This window comes from Schistocerca americana, chromosome 8 (genome assembly GCF_021461395.2).
Source record: "Schistocerca americana isolate TAMUIC-IGC-003095 chromosome 8, iqSchAmer2.1, whole genome shotgun sequence".
NCBI lineage: Eukaryota > Metazoa > Arthropoda > Insecta > Orthoptera > Acrididae > Schistocerca > Schistocerca americana.
In genome coordinates, this window is record NC_060126.1 from 214,359,285 (window position 1) to 214,373,643 (window position 14,359).

Consider the following 14,359-nt stretch of genomic DNA (forward strand, 5'->3'; position numbering starts at 1 on the left):
CAGCACAAGTCGAATGAAAAATGTAACTGACAGTTGATTTACCTCTGTAAAAGGGCAAGGAAAGATCCTGAAATCTGCTTCCAGAAGCTAGACACCTGTCAAAGTTACAAAAATTTTGTGTCATTTTCAACAAGTTTGACACTACAATAAAACCAAAATAAGAACTTTAACATATATATTAACTAAATTGAAGGTTTTAAATCATAAATAGTTGCATAAGTCTCACAGTGTTTTCATATGTATAAACAACAATGTACCTTCATTTTATTAAAGCACATTTGTAAATAAATCCTAATGATGTCTACTTTTTAAAAACTTGTTTCAGAAAAGAACTGTTGAGAATGACAGAAGAATTTCAGAACAGCATATGTGCATTCACTCAGACCATCAAAGTCTGATGCTAGCCAGAATTCAAAGAATTGACTGAGCATTTAGTTTTTCTGCAACTGTATTTGAAAGGAGGAAATATGTCCAGCACACTTCGTGTTGAAGATACAGCAGTCAAGGAGCCCAATATTACTCAAAATGTTGAAAGTGACACATTTGTTGAAGAGGAAATGCCTGACGAAGCTTCTTCCATGCAATTACTTGAAAAACCAGCTCATAAAAGCTCAAGAGAAACACACAAAAAACGAAAGGGAAAAGACCAAGTCGATGATGGTTTTATAGAATGGATGAAGATGAAAAAATCTGCTGATAAAAGTGACCAAGATGCTGAACAGCAGTTCCTTCTTTCTCTTTTACCTGATCTGAAAAACCTTAGCATGCATCAGAGGAGGATTTTCAAAATACAAACAATGTCTCTTTTACATAAGTTGTTGGAAGAGGACGAATGAGAGAATGTGGAATCCAGTGTTTCAGTTGGTTACAGTCCTTCTACTTGGAGTTCGTCATCCCATCATGACATCTTACAAACTCAGTCTAACGTGAGCAATATTGCAACAACTTCAGGATTCAATCGGATTACCCCACTGCCATAAGAAAGTGAAACTAATTGGTACAATTTGTAAGACATTATAAACCATTATAAAAATAAAACTACTCAATTTCATTAATACTGCTGTTTACATTTATTTCTATTTACCTTATAGTAATTAGAAGTTTTTCATCTGGAGAAATAGCGGAAGTTTTCGGGATTCATTCAATAAAACTCCCTGAATTTTGGTTCATGTTGAGACAGCTCTCGAGAAACAACAGCCGAGCTGTGCTGCATGTTGGTAAGATTGTAGGGCTGTACGCCATATTTCCTATTTCTCATCCTATGCCTGAACCAATAAACCACTACAGTGTTTCCTAACTTGAGCTGATATTTGCAGCTGAAGTAATGAGACTTGTGTTCACACCACAGTTTTATCACCCATGTTGTGCCGATTTATCATCCACTGTCATGAACCTTCCTAGAAATATATCATCACAGTATACTTCTTACTATCTTATGTTGACTTAGTATGAACAGTGCCCAAGGAAAACATGAAACGTTTGCTGCTGTGGCAGATCAGAAAGCCATGCTAATATTTGGCAATCACAATTCGAACAGGAGGAGGAGCACAAGTCATCGGTGCAGAGAGTACATTGTCTTGGGCACACAAAGTAAGGTGATTAGGGAATACTGAATTAAATGACTAAATCCACTGACCAAGACTCTAAATTCGCATGCTTAATTTGACCATGAGCGAAGTAAAGTTGGTTGCTTATGTCAGAGACAGAGTGGTATGCAGTGCGACCATTCCGGGGTTAACAGAAGTGAGAGGGAGAATATTTTACTGTTTGTCATCCAAAGCTGACACCTCATGAGCATCCTTAACTAGCACTGATCAGCTGCTATGATGTGTATGTCAAATGGAAGTAACATGGATTCATGAATGTGCATTATAGAGATGGTCATCTTCAAATGAGATGCTTGTTTGTTGCAAGTTATATGAAATCAAGTTGAAATACAATGCAATGAGAAAAAAAGATATTCAAAACTTTTAGTAAACATTTGTGATTGTGTCTCATATTGCAATTACTGATATTAATTAATTCAACTATCTAATTGATATATAATAAGACTGGCAGTGGAAGTTGTGGTAAAGTGGTCGGGACAGGAGAAGTGGATGTTGAATACTTTTTTTCTCCTGACCAGCACTGCTGCCTGCTGAAAAGTGGTCAGATTAGACCTGATATATTAGTACATCACCAGTGCTGTCAGTCAGGTTAACAGAGGAATTTTGTTCGTTAATCTTTAGTAAAAACTTTTTTGGTTTTGAGTCGTCTGATGCAAGATAAATCATTTGCTTTATTCTTGTTACCTCACTTGTATGAGGGTAATAATTTTTACACTGTCCGTGTTTAAACAATGTCTTTTGGCCTACAAATGTAGTTCCTTGCTATTTAATTCAGTTTAATAGATTTTTGTGTTGATCACTATGGTGTTCGATCAGGAAAATTGGCCACACTACTCACGGGGAAAAGTGGCTAAAGGATTCACCCAAATTAGACTTAGTTACTTCCAAGAAACATGTATAATACAACAGATAAAACTGATTACCGAATACTTTTACACAGAAAGCTTTCATCTGCTATTAGATTACATTAGATTTACTTTCATTCCAGTTGATCCATAGGAGGTCCTCCAGGATGGAGAACATGTCAGAAAAACAACAATACATGACAAATGTTTACAACTAAAACAAATAAGCTAATGTACCATTCCACAGGTTCCAAGTGGAATGCCTTTGTGACAGTTTTGAATTCATTAAGTTATATTGTTTAAAACCATCTCTTTTACTTTATTTTGGCCTCATACAAAAGTATGAATGAAAACAGTCTGCTGCAGGTGTTTTGTATTCGTTCATATACAATGGCATGAAGATGCCTGGTAATCAGAAAACAAACTTTGGCTCCTGCTACAATGGCCTTATCCACAGTACTTGCTTAGGTACAGAAAGTTGTTTTGTGTGATGCCTTATGCATTGCACCCCTCTCCCTTTCTGCCTCACTGCCTCTTCAAATGTAGCCCAAGGTGTCGCCCTATAATGTCTGTATTGGCAATCGTTGTTCTAAATGCTTTTCCCATCCCAAATGCTAATCCATCCACATACCTAGAAATTTTTTGGATGGAGCTTGTGCAATAGCTCAGTTCCACAATTCAACTCTTAATGCTGTTTCTGAGTTTACTTATGATATTACTGAAATTCGTCTGTACCATCTTTTCCTTATTTATAATCAAAGTGTTATCCATAAACCATTTTTCTACCTCATTTATTGTCTTAGAGACTTTCCACCATAAACCATCATCAATACAAGCTTTTATAAAAACGTTTGTGTCATCAGCAAAAACCACTGTATCTGCTGGAATAAAATGGCCAGTGAAATCATTTATATATACCAGAAACAACAGAGGGGCTAACACAGAACCCTGGAGCACTCTGTAGCAATGTTTTGTTTAATCTTAATGATATGCCTTGCCTTGATGACATATTTGTTCTCTCAGTTGATCATCAGAGAGATAGGACTTGAACCATTTGAAGACCATCCCCTGGAGCCAAAACAATCTATTTTTATAAGCAGTAAATCATGGCTGATTGATCAAATTTTTTAGATGAATCCAAGAATATCCCACAGTGTAATATGTTATTTCCAAGGCATTTAGGACCAATTTCATGAAGTGGAAGACTGTTGTTTCTGGTGATCTGTACTACCTAAGGCCATTTTGAGCATTAGTCAATATTTTACTTTTTTCAGGAAATCAGCTATCCTTTCATACATTAACTTTCAGTTACTTTAGAAAAACCTGTCAATAGAGACACTGGTCTGCTATTATTTGTGTCAGATGTACTATAACTTTTGTAGTGTAGTTTTATTGATGATAGTGGAAGGAAGTAGTAATGATGTCAGTATGATGAGAATCTGTACTGCTGGAACTGTATTTGATTACCTCGACTGGCATTCCAGCAAAACCACCAGACATTTTATTTTATTATTTTTTATTTATCAATAATATTTCTCACCTCAGATTCTATTAACTGGGCACTTTTCACAATGCCTGTTACAGACTTCTACGGGATGTAGAAGTGGCTTAGTAGATAAAGTTTTGATAAGGAACTGATGTCTAGAAATGCACCCTATGGATATTCAGTAAGTTAGAAAATCAGATTACTCATATGTCTCCCACCTCATGGTTAAATACATAACGATGGTGCAATACAACATGTGCATCAAGAACATTTTATGGGTCACCTCAGTCCATCACATGGGCACTACTATGTTTGTCCAACTACAGCAATGGCTGTGAGAAACTGGTACATTCCCAAATAGGATGGTTGATTGAGGTGTTTGTGGACTATGTGTACGAAAGAAAGAATCACAGATATCTCTTGTGCAACAAATAACAGAGTTGCCACATGGAGAAGCTCCTGTAATCCAAGGAAGTAGGGCATACACGTCAGAGTGCATTGTCTTCACTGTGTGCATACCGTGAACTGGGGGATTTTAAAGTAAACCAATCTTCAAACTTAGTTTACATCGAAACAGTCCATTTTCAGGCAAATGTTCTATGTCAGAAGTTTGTCTGCTAAGTTCCCTCAACAATCCCTAGAAGTTTGTAACAGGAATTTTGAAACACCCTCTATACACACAGCCCAAAGGCAAGGATGTTACAGTGACTAATTTTGCACATTTATCTGCTGACACCATAGTCACTCATCAAACCCAAATAGTAAAAATACCATTAAGCATTCCTACACATATTCCGATTTAGTGCAACTGAGTAACAAATTGTACATGTTTAGGACCTGTCGGGTGACAGACAGGCCCATTTTACTTACCACACAGTCTGTTGGGGCAATGACAGCTATTTATTGTGTGAGAGCACATGAACACCCTAACTTTTGACACCTTGTGGATCTATCAGTTATTGTTCTTTGAACACTGTTAAACATAGTGTTGATGCAGTAACTTGAAATATATGGTACCAAATCTACTGCCCTGTGCACCATTGCTCCTCTAGACTCAGTGAAACTTGTCATCTGGGTCGTGAGCACACTTTCACGTATGAACATTTTAAGGAGCTTCTGCACATGCGCAACTGGCATGACATAATTGCCTTATTGGCCAAACACATACAGATTTGATAAATAATGTGCACGGTTTGTGGCATGCACTGCTAGCCCTTACCACTCAACTACAAGTTCGTGTCAGTGCCACCGGGTGGCAGCACACTGTAGCAGAGTTTTATCCACATTCACATGGCATGACTCCCACTAGGTGGTAGCACACTCCACAGATATGCCAATTCACTCACTGTATAGTAAAATTTGATAAGTCATCAGTATATGTTATAGTTATACTAATAGAAAAACCTATTTTGTAGGATTCTGAATGACATATAGTACATTCAGTTTTGGATTTTATCATACAGTAATCCATCTGAGGTGCTGAGAACCATAAAGCACAGCATTGTCGATTGTGACTGTAGCATTTATTCCTGCTTCTGACAGCTGTTGACCTTACGGATGGTCAGGTTTATCTGTACTGTAGGCCCAAATTGTCCATATATATGAACATTCACGAAAAGCTGCCTCACTGGTTTCTCTGGAATATTCACTTAAATATGGGGGCGGGGGAAGAAAGAAAAATGGCGTTCTACGAATCCGAGTGTGGAATGTCAGATCCCTTAATCGGGCAGGTAGGTTAGAAAATTTAAAAAAGGAAATGGATAGGTTAAAGTTAGATATAGTGGGACTTAGTGAAGTTCAGTGGCAGGAGGAACAAGACTTTTGGTCAGGTGAATACAGAGTTACAAATACAAAATCAATTAGGGGTAATGCAGGAGTAGGTTTAATAATGAATTAAAAAATAGGAGTACAGGTAAGCTACTACAAATAGCATAGTGAACGCATTATTGTGGCCAAGATAGACACGAAGCCCATGCCTACTACAGTAGTACAAGTTTATATGCCAACTAGCTCTGCAGATGATGAAGAAATTGATGAAATGTATGATGAGATAAATAAATTATTCAGATAGTGAAGGGAGACGCAAATTTAATAGTCATGGGTGACTGGAATTCAGTAGTAGGAAAAGGGAGAGAAGGAAACGTAGTAGGTGAATATGGATTGGGGGTAAGAAATGAAAGACGAAGCCGCCTGGTAGAATTTTGCACAGAGCATAACTTAATCATAACTAACGCTTGGTTCAACAAACTTGAAAGAAGGTTGTATACATGGAAGAAGCCTGGAGATACTAGAAGGTATCAGATAGATTATATAATGGTAAGACAGAGATTTAGGAACCAGGTTATAAATTGTAAGACATTTCCAGGGGCAGATGAGGACTCTGACCACAATCTATTAGTTATGAACTGTAGATTAAAACTGAAGAAACTGCAAAAAGGTGGGAATTTAAGGAGATGGGACCTGGATAAACTGAAAGAACCAGATGTTGTACAAAGTTTCAGGGAGAGCATAAGGGAACAACTGACAGCAATGGGGAAAAGAAATACAGTAGAAGAAGAATGGGTAGCTTTGAGGGATGACATAGTGAAGGCAGCAGAGGATCAAATAGGTAAAAAGACGAGGGCTAGTAGAAACCCTTGGGTAACAGAAGAAGTATTGAATTTAATTGATGAAAGGAGAAAATATAAAAATGCAGTAAGTGAAGCAGGCAAAAAGGAATACAAATGTCTCAAAAATGAGGTTGACAGGAAGTGTAAAATGGCTAAGCAGGGATGGCTAGAGGACAAATGCAAGGATGTAGAGGCTTATCTCATTAGGGGTAAGATAGGTACTGCCTACAGGAAAATTAAAGAGACCTTTGGAGAAAGGAGAACCACTTGCATGAATATCAAGAGCTTTGATGGAAACCCAGTTCTAAGCAAAGAAGGGAAAGCACAAAGGTGGAAGGAGTATATCGAGGGTGTATACAAGGGCGATGTACTTGAGGACAATATTATGGAAATAGAATAGGATGTAGATGTAGATAAAATGGGACATATGATACTGCGTGAAGAGTTTGACAGAGCACTGAAAGACCTGAGTCGAAACAAGGCCCCAGGAGTAGACAACATTCCATTAGAACTACTGACAGTCTTGGGAGAGCCAGTGCTGACAAAACTCTACCATCTGGTGAGCAAGATGTATGAGAAATACCCTCAGACTTCAAGAAGAATATAATAATTCCAATCCCAAAGAAAGCAGGTGTTGACAGATGTGAAAATTACCGAACTATCAGTTTAATAAGTCACAGCTGCGAAATACTAACGCAAATTCTTTACAGATGAATGGAAAAACTGATAGAAGCCGACCTCAGGAAGATCAGTTTGGATTCCGTAGAAATGTTGGAACACGTGAGGCAATACTGACCTTACGACTTATCTTAGAAAATAGATTAAGGAAAGGCAAACCTACATTTCTAGCATTTGTAGACTTAGAGAAAGCATTTGACAATGTTGTTTGGAATACTCTCTTTCGAGCTCTGAATGTGGCAGGGGTAAAATACAGGGAGCGAAAGGCTATTTACAATTTGTACAGAAAGCAGATGGCAGTTATAAGAGTCGAGGGGTATGAAAGGGAAGCAATGGTTGGGAATGGAGTGAGACAGGGTTGTAGCCTCTCCCCGATGTTATTCAATCTGTATATTGAGCAAGCAATAAAGGAAACAAAAGAAAAGTTTGGTGTAGGTATTAAAATCCATGGAGAAGAAATAAAAACTTCGAGGTTCGCCGATGACATTGTAATTCCGTCAGAGACAGCAAAGGACTTGGAAGAGCAGTTGAACGGAATGGACAGTGTCTTGAAAGGAGGGTATAAGATGAACGTCAACAAAAGCAAAACGAGGATAATGGAATGTAGTCGAATTAAGTCGGGTGATGCTGAGGGAATTAGATTAGGAAATGAGACACTTAAAAGTAGTAAAGGAGTTTTGCTATTTGGGGAGCAAAATAACTGATGATAGTCGAAGTAGAGAGGATATAAAATGTAGACTGGCAATGGCAAGGAAAGTGTTTCTGAAGCAGAAAAATTTGTTAACATGGAGTATAGATTTAAATGTCAGGAAGTCGTTTCTGAAAGTCAAAATATCCACGGGTATGCTGCCGGTCTATAGTGTCCAACGGGCACAATATTTCGGTGATCAAACATGTCGCCATCATCAGGTGAACTGACGGACTGAGCTCCTGTGAACGTGCTGGCATGGAGATTCGTACGCTATGGCTGCTCAGAGGGAACTGGGTTCGGTCACGGCGGCGGCCGATTTAAATACCCTCCGCCCGCGGCGCGCTCCCTCCGCCGTCCGCGGCCAGTGCCACGGTCGCGCGGTGGAACAGATTGCGACGGTGTCTGAGATGACGTCAGTGTGATGGCTCTGTCCGTCGTGGTCGTCACAACTATTAGTCAGAAGTTTGACGAGAAGACCACTGAACTTTTTAGGCATGTCTTGACTTCCACGTATTTTCTTTTTAATGGAGAATACTACGAACAAACGGAGGGAGTCGCCATGGATAGCTCACTCTCACCGGTGGTAGCGAATTTGTACATGGAGAACTTCGAGGAGGAAGCCCTGTCGTCATCCGTATGGAAACCTACTTGCTTTTTCCGTTACGTTGACGACACGTTCGTCATCTGGCCACATGGTATGGATAAACTCCTTGACTTCCTTACACATCTAAACTCCATACACCCCAACATCAAATTCACTATGGAGACTGAAACGGAGGGTAAATTACCTTTCCTTGACGTCTTGGTCAAGAGAAGGGCTGACGGCACCCTAGGTCATGGGGTGTATCGGAAGGCTACGCACACTGATCTGTATTTGCATGCAGACAGCTGCCACCACCCTTCACAGAGGAATGGGGTACTTAAAACTCTAGTACATAGGGCGCGCACTATCTCTGACGCAGAGAGTCTACCCCAGGAATTGGAACATCTGAGAACTGTATTTCGAAAAAATGGGTACTCAGAATGGCAGATTCAACGTGCTCTCCACCCAACCACTGCAGCACAACCTGTTGAGATGGATGAAGTCACGAGGGAGGAGGTAGGCACTGCATTTATTCCATACACAGGCGCACTCTCGGGAAAAATCGTCCGCATTCTGAAGAAACACCGGGTTGGAACTGTGTTTTCTCCTCCAAATAAAACTCGTGCACTGGTGGGGAGCGCCAAAGATGACCTCGGTTTGAGGAAGGCCGGCGTGTACCAGATTCCGTGTCAATGTGGCAAGTCGTATATTGGTCAGACGATGCGTACCGTCAATGATCGATGCCGTGAACACCAGAGGCACACTCGACTGATGTATCCGAGCAAGTCGGCAGTCGCTGAACATTGTTTGTCGGAAAATCACGCCATGGAGTATGACCGCACGAGGATTCTGGTACAGACGTCGAGATACTGGGACAGCATTGTTAGAGAGGCCATCGAAATTCGCACCAATGACGACCTCATAAACCGTGACTGTGGCTATAATCTTAGCAAGGCTTGGGAACCAGCAATCGGGTTAATCAAGAGTAAATCGAGCAGACGTATAGTTGTGACGACCACGGCGGACAGAGCCATCACACCGACGTCATCTCAGACGCCGTCGCAATCTGTTCCACCGCACGACCGTGGCGCTGGGCGCGGACGGCGGAGGGAGCGCGCCTCTGAGCAGCCATAGCGTACGGATCTCCGTGCCGGCACGTTCACAGGAGCTCAGTCCGTCAGTTCACCTGATGATGGCGACATGTTTGATCGCCGAAATATTGTGCCCGTTGGACACTATAGACTGGCAGCATACCCGTGGATATTTTGATTATCAAATACGCCGGGAGAAACTCAAGAATCGTTTCTGAAAGTATTTGTATGGTGTGTAGCCATGTATGGAAGTGAAATGTGGATGATAAATAGTTTAGACAAGAAGAGAATAGAAGCTTTCGAAATGTGGTGCTACAGAAGAATGCTGAAGATTAGATGGGTAGATCACATAACTAATGAGAAGGTATCGAATAGAATCGGGGAGAAGAGGAGTTTGTGGCACAACTTGACTAAAAGAAGGGATCGGTTGGTAGGACATGTTCTGAGGCATCAAGGGATCACCAATTTAGTACTGGAAGGCAGTGTGGAGGGTAAAAATCGTAGAGGGAGACCAAGAGATGAATACACTAAGCAGATTCAGAAGGATGTAGGCTACAGTAGGTACTGAGAGATGAAGAAGCTTGCACAGGATAGAGTAGCATGGAGAGCTGCATCAAACCAGTCTCAGGACTGAAGACTACAACAACAACAACATGGGAGGGCGAGAGGGGGGGGGGGGGGGGTCAAAGGAGGTGTGCTTTTGATCCTTACAGCTCTCAGCCCCTCATTTGTATACTAGTCAAGTGATGGATAGTACTGCTTGAATTTAATAATTTCCACAAATGGCAGTTTGTGTTTGGAGTTGGTGGTTTACTGTGCAGGAACTGGCTTTCCTGTGCAGTGTCAACATCAACTCTGTTGAACCTGTATTGAGCACTAACAGAAAACAAAATTACCAGGAAAAATTAGCCACAAAGAAAGTAAGGCCTCCCCGACCAGATCCATTGTCTGAGAAAGTGCGAAATCAAATAAGCATGACTACATGTAAATGTGAAACTAAGAAGTGTATAACAAATGTAAGTAAGAGTGCACAGTAAGAATGTCTGATTTTCAGCCCAGGAGTTAATTCATTAACTAATACATGAATTAGGGATCTTGTACATGTGTTCAAAAAAACAAATATAAAAAAAGCACAAAAACTCCCACTTACACAAAATTGTGAAATGGACAGTAGCAAAAGCTTAAACATTATTTCATTCTTGCTATAAAGTGTACTTAATTATGTGCAACACAACAAAATTCCACAAAAACAATTCTTCCTCTTTTCAGACAAGTTATGCATATTATTACTATATTACTGACAGCGGCTGAAGTTGTATAAATATGTTGATAAGCATAACTGCTATACAGCAGGTGCTATTAATTTCACACTCTGATATTTATCTGTATTTAAAAATTTGTGAACACCCAGAATGTTTACCTACAAGCAGCCACTGATTTGGGGCCTAAGTACCCAGTAGCAAAACTCATGAACACCTCTGGTAAGAAATTTTCCAATATGAAGCATACCCTTGCTAACTACTCAACAACAACAATGACAGTAATAATAATAATAATATCAATAGTAATAATAACTTTATTGTCATTCGGTCATTACAGTAATAGACAACGTCATACACTTAGTACAGACAACCTTCTCAGACAGAACCTGCTCAGGGATGGGGATGTGCGCCGGCTCTGGATTGACTCTTCCCATGAGATGAACAGTGAGGGCTGGTGTGCCGGCCAGCCTGGAAGTGGTTTTCAGGCAGTTTTCCACATTCAACAAGGTGAATACTAGGCTCTTACTTGGATTCCATCTCAGTTACATGATTCACAAACTTTTAGAAAATGTTCAAACACTTGAACATGCAATATCATTAGATGCAGAAAGCTGAAGTACACAAATTCCATCACAGGGGATCTAGTGGTGTCAGGAGGGGCATCTGCTCACCCACTACCACTAATGAAACAGTCTATTGTGAACCAGGAAGTTCATAAAACAAATGACAGGATTAAAGCTCTATGTATTAAATTTCAGAATGTGTGTCTAGTAGATGTCAGCTCTCTAGAAAGGGAGCTGCACACATCTCATGGTTTGCACATGAACAAAAGAGGCAAAAAGATCGTTAGTAGCAAAATTATTGAGGAAGTCAGGCGACATTGTTCACAAAGTGATGAAAAGAAGGCCATTGCCATAGGGTGGTACAACCCACCTCAACAAAATCTGCCACAACATCAGCCACCGCTGGCAAGCCAGGGAAACTTGTGAAGCCTGCTGGCCTCATTGCTAGTCCAAAATTATCCTCTAAGGTCCAGCAGGTAAATCTCGGCCTTAAAATCATACACCAGAATCTTGGTAGAAAAATAAGCATAATGATCTAGATGTAATTTCACAGATTGACAAACCCGATATATTAGTTGTAACTGAACATTGGTACAATGAAGCTCTGATTAGCATTAGTTAACCACTGTGTATGAAATTCTGCACAGCCTTCAGTAGAAAAGACAAGACTGGGGGAGGTGTAGCAATTTTCACTGTAAATGAAAGCAATTTTAATGTAATTGATGTGAGTGCCTTCAGCTTGGAAGGAGTCTCATAATTTGCTGCAATAAACCTAAAATGGGGTAGAGATAACATAACAGTTATCGGTGTTTACAGGCCACCTGCAGCAATTACAGATACCTTTTTTGTAAATCTTTCTGACTTGCTTGTATATATAGACACAACATTCTCTGGGCCAAATGGTCATGTAAGTATTATAGTTACAGGGGATATAAATATAGATCTATTAACAAATGATGTCAGCACCAAAATTTACATCGTCTGTGTGATGAATTTAACCTGACCCCACTCATTCGGGAGCCCACTAGAGAAACTGGCAATAGTAAAACATGTCTTGACAACATAATAACAAACATGACCCACCTATCCCACAGCGCATCAGTTCTAAAACTAGCCATCTCAGATCATCATGCAGTACAGCTTAAATTGGAACTCCATGAGGCCCCCACTGCCACCATAAAACAACAGTTTGTAACTAAAAGAATAATGTAGAATGACAACATAAATGGACTAAACTGCATGCTAGCACAAATAAAATGGTTTGAAAATAATAGCTTTTCATATGATAGCTTTGCTGCTGACTTCTATTACTGCTTTGATACCACATGCCCAGTTGAAATCACAAAAATGAAACAAACAAAAAATATAAACAAACATATTTGGGTAAATAGAAATGTCACTGAAGTGAGGGAAAAATTAAAACTACTACACAGTGCAATGCTGAATAATAGAGAGATTCCTGAGCTAAAGGAATCCTTCAAAATATATCAAGCACACTATAAGGACTTACTCACACAGACCAGGAGCAACTATGTTGCAAATAAGCTTCAAAACTCACACAACGTAACTGCTGGCATCTGGGCAGTCATAAACAGTTTTAGAACCTGCAATGACAAATCCTGTGTGGATTTTACTATTAACCACAACATGCTCATAAAAGACCAACTGGAAGTTGCAAATATTTTTAATGAATATTTTTCTTCCATAGGGGAAGCCATAAATAACAAACATAAAAACATCCACTACAGTTTTAAAGGTAATACATGTGACCATAGTATATATCTAGCCCCCAAAAACTGTGCAGAAATAATGGGCATCATTAGCTCTCTAAAACCCTCTAATTCAGCTGGGCATGATGGCCTAAATACTAATGTTTTAAAAGCCTGTAGCCAAAATGTGTCTGTACCTCTGTCTGCAGCAGTCAACAATATAATAGAATCAGACACCTTTCCAGACAGACTAAAAATAGCACAGGTAACACCCATTTTTAAGAAAGGTGACAATACCAAAAGAGTAAACTACAGACCAGTCTCAATCCTTCCTGTCTTTTCCAAAATAGTTGAGAAAGTTATATACAACAGGATTATAAACTTTCTTAACAAACACAACCTGATGTTTGAAAATCAAAATGGATTCCTAAAGGGTAAATCAACTAGCACTGCAGCTGCTCAGCTAATTGAAGAGGTGTTAGGGGAACATGTGGCAGGTGTATACCTAGACCTGGAAAAAGCCTTTGATTGTGTGAACGTTGACATCCTATTATACAAGCTATGGAACATCGGCATTAGAGGTGCTGCTTATGACCTAATAAAGTGTTATATGAGCAATAGAAAACAGTTTGTTCTACTTAAAACGGAAAGTGGTGTCTACAAATCAGAGATCACTTGCATAAAATATGGTGAGCCTCAGAGCTCAGTGTTGGGCCCCCTTTTGTTCTTGATCTATGTAAATGATATTAAATACTGTACTATAAATTCCAAAATTGTTTTGTATGCCGATGACACATCCATTGCATGTAAAAAAAGATCATGTAATGAACTAGAGGCCGAGTGTAATAATGTGAAAAAGAATTTGTTCAGTTTTTTAATGAAAGCCACTTAAATGTAAGCACCAGTAAAACCTGTTTGATGGAGTTTAACAAAAGTAGTTTGAATAATGAAATTAAATTGTACATGGGCAATGAATTGGTAAAGAAAGATTCTAGTGTAAAATTCCTTGGCATAACGATCCAAAGCAACCTGAAATGGGACACACATATTGACTCCCTAGCAACTAAGTTGTCAAAAATATATTTGCAATCAGTACTATAGCAAGTTCTGTAGAGACACCGTAGTCCTAAAGACTGCATACCAAGCTCTTTTCTCCTCTCACTTGAACTACGGTATTGAAATTTGGGGGGCAACAACCAAAGCTAATCTAGATAAGCTACTCATTCTTCAAAAAA

The 14,359-nt window shown here is 39.5% G+C and overlaps 1 protein-coding gene across 1 annotated transcript in view; it reads left to right on the top strand.

The window, feature by feature from the left end:
• The first annotated feature begins 467 nt into the window (after nucleotides 1-467).
• LOC124545681 (dnaJ homolog subfamily B member 13-like) overlaps nucleotides 468-14,359 on the top strand; it is a 106,328-nt gene continuing 92,436 nt past the window's right edge. The window contains exon 1 of the mRNA XM_047124627.1: nucleotides 468-817. Within this exon, the coding sequence (XP_046980583.1) occupies nucleotides 468-817 (350 nt within the window). The remainder of the gene's footprint in view (nucleotides 818-14,359) is intronic.